Source organism: Nematostella vectensis, chromosome 5, assembly GCF_932526225.1.
Source record: "Nematostella vectensis chromosome 5, jaNemVect1.1, whole genome shotgun sequence".
NCBI classification, from domain to species: domain Eukaryota; kingdom Metazoa; phylum Cnidaria; class Anthozoa; order Actiniaria; family Edwardsiidae; genus Nematostella; species Nematostella vectensis.
In genome coordinates this window covers 4,815,152-4,825,885 of record NC_064038.1, presented here as the reverse complement: position 1 = coordinate 4,825,885, position 10,734 = coordinate 4,815,152, and the positions used below count along the sequence as shown (strand labels likewise).

At 42.5% G+C, this 10,734-nt stretch overlaps 1 protein-coding gene across 1 annotated transcript; it reads left to right on the top strand.

The window, feature by feature from the left end:
• Window positions 1-15: 15 nt before the first annotated feature.
• LOC5509162 (acid-sensing ion channel 4-B) lies at window positions 16-7,946 on the top strand. The gene is made up of 11 exons (XM_032378068.2): window positions 16-256; window positions 837-996; window positions 2,225-2,355; window positions 2,527-2,690; window positions 2,858-2,974; window positions 3,066-3,186; window positions 3,698-3,779; window positions 3,941-3,998; window positions 4,687-4,739; window positions 5,104-5,179; window positions 7,425-7,946. Exons 2-11 carry the CDS (start codon window positions 959-961, stop codon window positions 7,635-7,637), a joined length of 1,053 nt encoding a protein of 350 aa, XP_032233959.1. The 5' UTR covers window positions 16-256; window positions 837-958; the 3' UTR covers window positions 7,638-7,946.
• The last annotated feature ends 2,788 nt before the right edge of the window (window positions 7,947-10,734 follow it).

Genomic DNA, 10,734 nt, shown 5'->3' with positions numbered 1-10,734 from the left:
CGCATTCTTCTGTTATTAGTTTACATCTCTGGTGAATTCTTCCCTTGATAATCGTTTTTACGCATTCTTCTGTTATTAGCTTACATCTCTGGTGATTATTTCTTGATAATTTATTTTTACGCATTCTTTTGTTATTAGCTTCCATCTCTGGTGAATTCCTTTGTCGATACCCTGGGAGGTGCGCTCAATGATTCACTTTCTTCAGTTGTGGATGGTGTTTTGCCAGAAAAGGAGAAAGACGGTGGCAAACGCAAAGGTACAATAAGCAATTTACCGGCAGTTGCCCTCAGAACTACTAAAAACATTCTATGCTTCCTCTCTTTGCGTCCCTCTCTTTAAACCATGCGTGCAGTAAGATGAGCTATGTTTGGTGTGCGCATGAGAAAACAAGAATTTTCTGGGTGATGTTTGCTAAGGGCCTGGACTCCTAGCTACTGAATGTAGGCGCTGGCCCATTTTGCCTAGATACCTCGAAATGTGCCCAAACTACAGAACCAGCTCCAGGCAAAAGACAAACAAAAGAGTAATGCGAAGTCCTTTTCACATCCATTACTACTGGCGAATAGTACTACTTCAGGCGCGTACACAGGGGGGGGGGGGGGGGGGTGCCCAGGGTGCGCGCGTACCCCCTTCTTGTTTTGGCGGCCAAAAAGTGGGTAATTTCTTATTAAGGAAAGGAATCCTATGCTTTTTCCATATGATACAAAGACTGCGCACCCCCTCCCCCTCAATCCTGGGCACGCGCATGTTACTTTGAAGAGACTTGTATCGACTCTGAAAGTTCGTTTTGTCCAAAACGCGAAAATTCAATGTTTCTGACATTTTGCCGCCAAAAGATGGTGAGCGTCCCGCGCCCGAAGAGCTGTGCGAGTCGGCGAGAAGACGCAAATATCTGTACTGGCGAATCGCGGAAACCCCGACAGAAGATCTGATTCAGTCAGGACATCAGTTCCTTGATATGGTGCAAGAGTGCTCGTTCGCAGGAGTTTCTTGCTTGTAAGTACAATTTATAAACCGATGGTTCAATGGCAAGATAACCATGAGGGGGAGGCTAGACGTGTCACTAGCTACGGAGGGCATCCCCGGGCGTAGCTAGGCTAGATCAAAGGATACAGAAGTTTAGCTCTAGATGTGTCGCTTTGTGTCGTCAAAGGAGGAGGGGGTGGGGGCAGCCATATACGCGTAGTAGGCGTGGTCAAAGGGACCATCCCCTGGCGTAACAAGACGTGGTCAAAGGGGGAGGACAGCCCGAGACACGGGGGGAGGGGTCCCCTGGACGCGTAGCCAGGCTTGAGCAAGTTTGAAGATATATTTATTTTAAATTCAATTAATGAAATGATACCTTTTGCGTTATTTCGTGGCATCCCTGTTATAGATAATTAAGGCAAAAACTGAAATTGATACATTTTATTTAACCTCTAACACAATGTCGATACAATCTGAAGAAAGGAATTGCAAGGGCAATTAGAAGGTGGCTTTCAAGTTAAGCTGTCCAGGGACTAATAGCTGCCCGCTCTGTTTATGTTCCAGGGACTAATAGCTGCCCGCTCTGTTTATGTTCCAGGGACTAATAGCTGCCCGCTCTGTTTATTATCTAGGGACTAATAGCTGCCCGCTCTGTTTATTATCTAGGGACTAATAGCTGCGCGCTCTGTTGATCTTCCAGGGACTAATAGCTGCCCGCTCTGTTTATGTTCCAGGGACTAATAGCTGCCTGCTCTGTTTATTACCCACGCACTAATAGCTGCCCGCTCTGTTTATTATCCAGTGTTTATGTTCCAGGGACTAATAGCTGCCCGCTCTGTTTATTATCTAGGGACTAATAGCTGCCCGCTCTGTTTATTACCTAGTGACTAATAGCTGCCCGCTCTGTTTATGTTCCAGGGACTAATAGCTGCCCGCTCTGTTTATTATCCACGCACTAATAGCCGCCCGCTCTGTTTATTATCTAGGGACTAATAGCTGCCCGCTCTGTTTATTATCCAGGGACTAATAGCTGCCCGCTCTGTTTATTATCTAGGGACTAATAGCTGCCCGCTCTGTTTATGTTCCAGGGACTAATAGCTGCCCGCTCTGTTTATTATTTAGGGACTAATAGCTTCCCGCTCTGTTTATGTTCCAGGGACTAATAGCTGCCCGCTCTGTTTATGTTCCAGGGACTAATAGCTGCCCGCTCTGTTTAGTATCTAAGGACTATTAGCTGCCCGCTCTGTTTATGTTCCAGGGGCTACAACTGGACTCAATTCTGGAACCACTTATACGGGAACTGCTTTGTGTTCAACACGGCAATGATCGGGTCTAACAGAGAACGCAACAACATCAGTTACACGTCCTCTATCCCTGGACCTTCAGACGGTATGTAGTGAAAAGAGTGGGGTATGGGAGGAGCTGTGGAACAATAGCTCAGTGGTACTTACCTTGCTTCAACATTCAATGAGTGAGGTCTCTGTATAGGATTTTGAGCGAGGGGTTAGTTTACCCATGTGTTATTATTGCACCGTTTTTTTTTTTTTTTTTTCTTATTAGGTCTTTTGCTTCGTCTTCGAATCGAAGGCGAGGAGTACCTGGGTAACTTCTCCACTGTTTCTGGAGTGAGGGTACACATTTCTGACCGGCACGAGATGCCTTTCCCTGGAGACAAGGGATTTAGCGTTTCGCCTGGTTTTGAAACCTCAGTAGGAATGCGAAAGGTATACCTCACCTCACCCTTCGACACCCCACACTACCCTACCCCACCCCACATCTCCTTACCTCACCTTCTCTCGTCTTACCTCATCTCAACTTTTCTCATTTTTATTATGTTACCTTGTCTCAATTCTCACCACAAAAGAACATTTAACGTTGTTCTGATCCCCAGGTTTTCATACATCGGGAGGACCCTTTTGGGAATAACTCGTGCATATCTGATGTCGGCAAGCCGGTTGTAAGGCCAGACTACTACATGGAAAACTTCGGTGTAAACTATTCCACGATTGTGAGTTTAAATAGTAAAACTTTCGTAGCATAATTACGTTTTAAATCGTCGAGCTTGAAAAGCAGACTCCAATTCTCTCTTTCGCACTTAGGCCTGCCGATCGAGCTGTGTCGCCAATCTCCAGAAAACCATGTGTGGCTGTGTGGAGTCTGCTTACGCCATCACAGATGAGCTCAGGAAGATCGTGTGCAATGCTCTAAACTCGACTGTTTGTAAGTAATCTATGTTAGTTTATATAGGTGCTAGGCTATCCAAATTACCGTTAACTATAAGCGGAGAGGTGGTACGAACTGTGCAGCCTAAAACCATAGGAAGATAAGAGTAATCCATGCGCAAAGATTTCTAAAAGGTCTCTCAAATGATATGGGTTCGCTGTACGCTATCACTTCTCGTTGAAAGTAACATATTTTTAAAGTCCTAGTTTAGGCATATAGACTTTTGTTAGGCAATGGGAAAATAATTATCAGAATGCATTTTAGAACAGCAAACGGCTACAGTTGCCGTACGTCTTGATATCTGAACCTGTTTGCATTTTTTGCATAATTGAAATTATTGAATTAGGCCTGTATCCATTTGGTTGGTCCAATAAACAAATCTCAGTAAAGAGCAGGATCCTAGACCCCTAGATCCCCCAAAAATATCTCGATCAGTCAACACAAAAGGTGTTCAATGCTGGCTCCGCTTTTAGGCAGTGGCTAAATCTACGTATATATTATTGTTTAGTTAGATGCATCGTGAAAGCAAACGAGACTGCTGAAGATTCTGACGGGAAAAGCTGTTTAACCAAGTGCGCCATCAGATGCGAGTAAGACTCTTGATTAACGTGCATCTGCTTGCATTATCGTTAAGACCTTTATTATTATGTCCCGATTTTTGTCTATATTTCCTTCGACCAGTGCGATAAATATCAAACAGAAGAAAATATTATTTCATCGCTATAAATATTCTCCTCTGCTTGACCAACAGCGAAAACATCTACAAGTTGACTATTTCGTCTGCGGTGTTTCCTTCCCCATCTTATCAGGTAATTAACATCATTACGACACCTTAATGCGCCTTTGATTATAACGTTCGTATCGTAATCTTGCTTTCGAAATTTAAAATACTATTGATTAAAAGTCACAATTATAAAAAAATGAATTATGCTTCACAAAATAATTTTTCTACATTTTTTTTCACCATTATACCCTAGTGGTAATTTCGTGTCTATAGTACTGACCAACCCAACCCTCATGCGCACGTTTTTTGCTACACTCCAAAACACGGCTAATTCAGTGCACCCCTCCCAATTACACACGCACACATAGCTTTCTCTATTTGCCTCACTAAAACGGTTATTCCTTGCACGTTGCCAATACTATTAACATTCGAAGTCACAATGATGGCTCCTCTACTTGTCATTCAAAGACGGGGCTCGCATGTTATACTACTGAACACCTCCACCGCTCCCTTGGCTCCCTTTACACATACGGGACTTTTCCATTCTACACAAGAAAAGGATATGATATCGTCTGTTCATTGTTTAGGTTAATGTTCAGAGCCGCACAATACAAAAACATTAAGAAAGTATTTTTTACGGGGGGAGGGGGGTGAATAGCTTCACCTCTAAGCCACACCCCTACTGGACATTTCCTATAAGTTTTGGAACTATTGGGGGGTAGGTGGGGGAAAGTGTTACGGCCCTGATGTATTGTTGTCATTTGTGTTTGTAGAATATTAGTTCACAAGACCTCAAGTCGTACTCGGGTAATGAGGAACAGATAAGGTACGTGCTTGTGATAGGGCCCAGATAAGGTACGTGCGTGTGATAGGGCCCAGATAAGGTAAAATTACCTTAAGGGGCCATAATAAGGCACGAGCGCGTAGAAGGACCCACATAAGGTACGTGCGCCTGAAGGGACCCAGAAAAGGTACTTGCACCTCAAGAGACCTAAATAGGTACGTGCGCCTGAAGGGACCCAAATGAGGTACGAGCACGTGGAAGGACCCAGATAAGGAACGTGCGCCTGAAGGGACGCAAATAAGGTACGAAGGACGTGGAAGGTCCAGACGAGGTGTGATCCTGTGTAGGTGCCTATATAGATAGATATCGATAAATAAAATAATGTGGGCCGTAATTTTCATTGTAGTGCAAACCTTTTGTCACTGAGGATTTTCTTCGAAGAACACAACTACGAGACCATCGAGCAGCGCAAGTCATACGAGGTATTGTCGCTGACCTATTCTTACTATTGCAAATTGATTTAGGACCCTCTGCCATCTTCCGAAGTAGGAAAACCGAATAATTAGTCGCTAAATCGTAATTGATTGGACTATGACTCAAAAGACCATGAGGTCTGTATCACCGCTTAATGTAACAACTGCCGCTTAATGTAACACTGACGCTTAATGTAACAAAAATCGCCGCTTAATGTAACACTAACGCTTAATGTAACAAAAATCGCCGCTTAATGTAACGCTAACGCTTAATAAAACAAAAATCGCCGCTTAATGTAATAAAACAGTTAACGCTTAATGTAACAAATTTTCAACGCTTAATGTAACAACACTCGACGCTCAATGTAATAACCATGAATTTGGATAAAGAATTTGGATAGATTTTGAAAGAACAATTCGCAAGACAACCCAACTTAGGGAAAAGTCGTCTTAGCGTTATGGGGGTGTAACGGGGGGTCATTTGGCGTTGCATCATCAATGATGTCATCACAAATACGAATATCAATATCTTGAGCTACGGGAGTTGTGGCACGACCAAACTTAGGACAAGTTGTCTTGAGGTCAAGGGGGGGGGGGGTCAACAAAAGGAACACGTGAAATTACGTCATCAATGACGTCATCATAACTAGGAAAAGTCATATCCTGAGCTACGAGAGTTGTGACACGACCAAACTTAGGACAAGTTTTCTTGAGGTCTAGGGGGGTCAACAAAATGGACACGTGACATGACGTCATTGATTACGTCATCATAACTAGGAAAAATCATATCTTGAGCTACGAGAGTTGTGACACGACCAAACTTAGGCCAAGTTTTCTTGAGTTCAAAATCAGCCGAAAATCTGTAGTCCCTTAGGGCCCTGTTTACCGGCAAACTTCCTGTTAAACCTTGTAAGATTTCCTCTTAAATTGAGAATGAATAACGTGATTGAGGTGTCTTAGAAGGCCTTTTCTTTTGATCATCTCTAAAAATAACGCTAAACAGACGGGGTATTACATGCTAAGAGTACTTTGGGGTTATGTCTTCTGCGAGCCGAGCATTTTGAAGAAACATTTGACGATCCGGAAAGAACCAAGCACTCGAAGTAAACTAGCCAAGTATGCCCGACCATTGCGAGTATTTGCGAGCAAGTCGATGAACGATTGCGATTCAAAAACTCCTCCCCCTAAAATTATCCGACGAAATTAGGTTAAATTTGTTACCGAAAAATGTCGCCTTTTTTGTTTTACGTTTAATTGCACAGCGCGGGTAGAACAAAAAAAACTTCCGAATTGCGGGTCCTTACTTGATTGTCATTTAAAACAAATTTACACCTGGTGACTACATCCGTACAGGCACACGGAGTTGATAGTTGATTGACAAATTTTCATCCACACCACATGTACACTGTCTTGCAAAAATCGTAGATTATTAGCTGTCTTCTCGCACTAGAATCACGCCATTTAGTAAAGCAGTGCCATATACAATGGCACAATTCTCGGGCGATACGGAGTGTCCGGAGGCTGGTAAAAATGCATGGCTCATCCAGTGGCCTCCAGTGGCCATTGAAGTGATGTTAATAACTACTTCTTCGGTGACTTCACATATCACTTGACTATACCCCCCCCCCCCCCCCCCCCTTGACACCTACATGATATTCTCCAAGTGTTGGTTGCCCGACGATGTTTCTATCCAGAGATGAGTATTTTCGTTTTAATGACGTCATCGATGACGTCACACCTCACATGACTATTTATGCATCCCCCTTGACACCTATATGACATTCTCTAAGTGTGGTTGTCCGACGATGTTTCTATCCGAGATTTTAGTATTTTCGTCCTTAGTTAAATTTATGGTTATTACATTAAGCGTCGAGTGTTGTTACATTAAGCGTTAAGTCCGTTATAACATTAAGCGTTAAAAATGTGTTACATTAAGCGTTAACTGTTTTATTACATTAAGCGTTGATTTGTTGTTACATTAAGCGTTAGTGTTACATTAAGCGGCGATTTTTGTTACATTAAGCGGCAGTTGTTACATTAAGCGGTGATACAAGGTCCAAATTGTTACCTATATTAAGGGGCCGGATCTATCATCTTTCTTGGACCAAGGCTGCGAAAGAGAAAGCTCAAAACAGAAAGCCGTGTAGCTTAGACTTTATCTTAGGGCTTTTGCTTTAAGATTATTATCACGTATTTTTACTTTTCTGGCGAACTTGTTTAGTGCTCAATGATAACCGTCCCTTTCCTCTCTCAGCTTATAGATTTCCTGTCAGATATCGGAGGACAAATGGGCATGTTTGTCGGACTCTCAATACTGACATGCGCAGAACTCATCGAGCTGCTAGCCTTAATTATCATGCACCTATTCAATAGAGATCACAAGAGAGGTGCCGTGGGCGCAGACACAGTGACCCCTGTCATTGAGCTGAAAAAGAAGCCCCTGGTCGAATTACCACGTGTTCAGTAAAAAAAAGAAAAGCGCTTGAAAAAGAAAAGATTTAGAAAGTGTTAAAAAACTGCCCTACCGTGTAAATACGACAGGGGAATTCTTTGATTATTTAAGGCTTGCTTTGGATGGAATAAAATAAGGTTTTTAGGCTGAAAAAAAGGGGAAAGTGTTCCTCTTCTAGCAGCCGAAAAAACTGAAAATGTATGAGAAATTATTTAAAATACAGCAGAAAATGACTTTGAAAGGGCCTTTTGGGCCCCCTCCTGTTAAAATTCCTGGCTACGCCGCTGTACCGCATTTAATAAACACTTCCTTACTGTAAAAAAATGTTAATTAATAGTTAAAAAGATAATCCTGACTTCATAGGCTATCTTATCGAGGCTTTTACCCAGTATTCAGGGTTCGCAACACTTTAGCAAACATTTTGAGAATTTAAACTGTTTTTCTACGTGCCAGAGGCGGATTTAGATTTTCGCTTAGGGGGGGGTTTCGCTGAGTGACAAGGGGGGATTTTTTTTTACATTTGCTTTTCTGGTAAACCCCCCCCCCCCCCCCCCCCCCCCATATCCGGCTACTGTGTGCCGTTCCAATTGCATACAAAGTCTATTGATTCATCTTCACGTTGGGGTGTTGCGAAGCCCAAAATACTGGAAACACCCCACTAAGCCTATGAAATATGGCGTCAACTTGTATAGTTATACAGGCTTTTGTACAGCGACCTGAATCCTGGTGAATAGTAGTGTAATTTTGCATGACTCAGAAGGACTCTCCTAGTCTCGCACTAGGAAGACATTGATATCCGAATAGCTTGCATTTGATCGTTGTAACTATAGGAGCAAGAGACACGTGACCAAATAGCGGGCCTCCTAGATTTTATTAATAATAATAATAGTCGTTTATTCATACTTTTGTAGCATAAGCTAAATTACAGTATGTCGGCCGATGCACACTACACTTAACAATGTATAAATAAATACTGGAATAACTACTGGAAACGAATTGTGATAAAGTTATTATACCTTTCAGTTACACCAACTGATTTATCCAAACGGCTGCAACCCCCCCTTAGCGAATAACCATGGGCGACCTCAGTCCCAGATTGTATTATATATTTTATAGGCTCAGTGCATCTTGCTTTAGCCATGAATCGACGGCACAGTTCTGCTCTGCGGACTGTAAGTGAGTCCATTTTTGCTACTTTTAGCCCTGATTCATAGCTAAGGCAAGGGTAGATTATTCGAATAGATAAGGACCATATCTGACTGCTGGACAGATATCTATTGCTCGTTAATTCGGTCAGTCCTTGAGTACGCTGCTCCTGTCTGGGCCTCCCTTCCTGAGTACCTTGCAGAGCTTATCGAAACAGTACAACTTCAGTTCAGTTCTTTAGATATTAATGAAAAACATGTATAGGGATCAAACAAAAAAAATATTTAATAAAGCCTATTTAGAGGCGGTAAAATTAATTTTAACTGTTCTGTGTCAAAATAAAAAAAAGGAGAAAACAAATAATTATTGCGTTGATTATAATATAATAACCAATAAGATATCCTTCTCAAACGACTGCCGAACTAACCACCTGGGGCCGGTTCCTGAAAGACCGATGAACTTAACCCTAGGTCAGCGCCTTATCACGGGTTAAAATTCGCTAATCGTAGGTTAGCTAACCTACTGATAACTCACCGTTCTCGGCAAGTAATCCCAAAAACTGGTTTGACGAGTAAAATTCGCACAGGATACCCACAGTAGATTAACAGAGAGCAACTCAAATATTTACCTTTGGTGATTTTATTTTCCCAGAGAAGCCCCAAAACACCTCTACATCGCCTGTAATTACATCCATTTCATTGTCAAAAATCTCATTTGCAGGATTCGAGTTTGGTGCGTGACACTAGCGAGACAGATTCATTTCAAGTATAAACTTCATGTAACTTTCTGTCTGGCCCAGCACAATTTTCGTGTCAGCATCGCAACGATGGTCGCATAACAATGCGAAATGTTAGGACACTTCATTCTATGAAACTTTAGTTCTACTACAAAGTTTAGGAAGCCTGTGTTACGTAGGTTCCTCGCGAGCAGAGGGTTAGATTTGACCTCCAAACTAACCCAGAGTTAATGCTTATCAGCGTTTCGGGAACAGAACTAATCCGGGGATAATTTAATCGTGGGTTAGGGCAAATTTAACCCTGGGTTAGCGATAATCGGCTTTTCAGGAACCGGCCCCTATCCAGTGATATTTAAAAACAAAGGGGTTGGTTATAATATGGATATGGTGCCCTTTGAGACGCTGCTTAACTTATTGACGTCATATCTCTTGTGCGCACCGGTGTTTAGCTCTCATTATGGAACTTTTAGAAAGTTTTCTTGCTCGGAGCGCGCGTATGTCGCCTAAATAGCGGAGCCAGCGAAGCTCCATAGGTATAGAGATGCGACTCAGTTTTTTTGGTCATTGCGCAGGTACCCTGTGGTGTCGTCCGCCTGCCCGTGGAGCCAGCACAATTTGCAATAACTTAGCAAAACGCCACCTCAGTGAAATAATTATACAAGAATATATTTTAGCACTATCCGAGAATGCTACATACTTAATAAAACCCCGAAAGTTGTATCAAACATTACAATTATTTAGTTTTTAGTATTTTTGTATTTACACTCACGGGAACCCTGCGTCTAATTTTTCCCGCGTTTTGCTCGCATTTCTTGTTACGCTCAGGGTTCCGCTAAACGGGCCGCGTTGACGTAGTGCTGTGTGTTTATCATCCAGGGGGTAGTATATGGTCATAGCGGCGTCGTTGTATGATGCGTTGACAGAAATAAAAAAGGTGCTTTTTCACTGGTTAACGGTGTTGTCATATCTCTGTAATACGGTTGGATGGTTTAGCTAATAAAATAGCCATGCCAAGGGTTGTTAAAGACTACAATAAAGTGGGCGTTTAACGAAATGGTGCGCGCTTCTTTTTGCGGTGGAAACGAATTTTGCAGGATCAGGATAGCAGTGATGTCATGGTGGTGGGATGTTTTCGTGAAGATGTCGCTCATGCGATTTAGGTCGCCCATGAGGTCGTCAATGATGAGGACTCCAGGGCGTTCTTGCGGTCCAAAGAGTTTTTCTATGGAC

What these genes read in the sequence shown, in the direction of transcription:
- LOC5509162 (XM_032378068.2), top strand. Translation starts at nt 959, where the DNA reads ATGGTGCAAGAGTGCTCGTTCGCAGGAGTTTCTTGCTT. An exon ending in TATCCCTGGACCTTCAGACG is followed by an intron (nt 2,356 to 2,526) that starts GTATGTAGTGAA and finishes TTTTCTTATTAG; the next exon opens with GTCTTTTGCTTCGTCTTCGA. An exon ending in AAGTGCGCCATCAGATGCGA is followed by an intron (nt 3,780 to 3,940) that starts GTAAGACTCTTG and finishes CTTGACCAACAG; the next exon opens with CGAAAACATCTACAAGTTGA.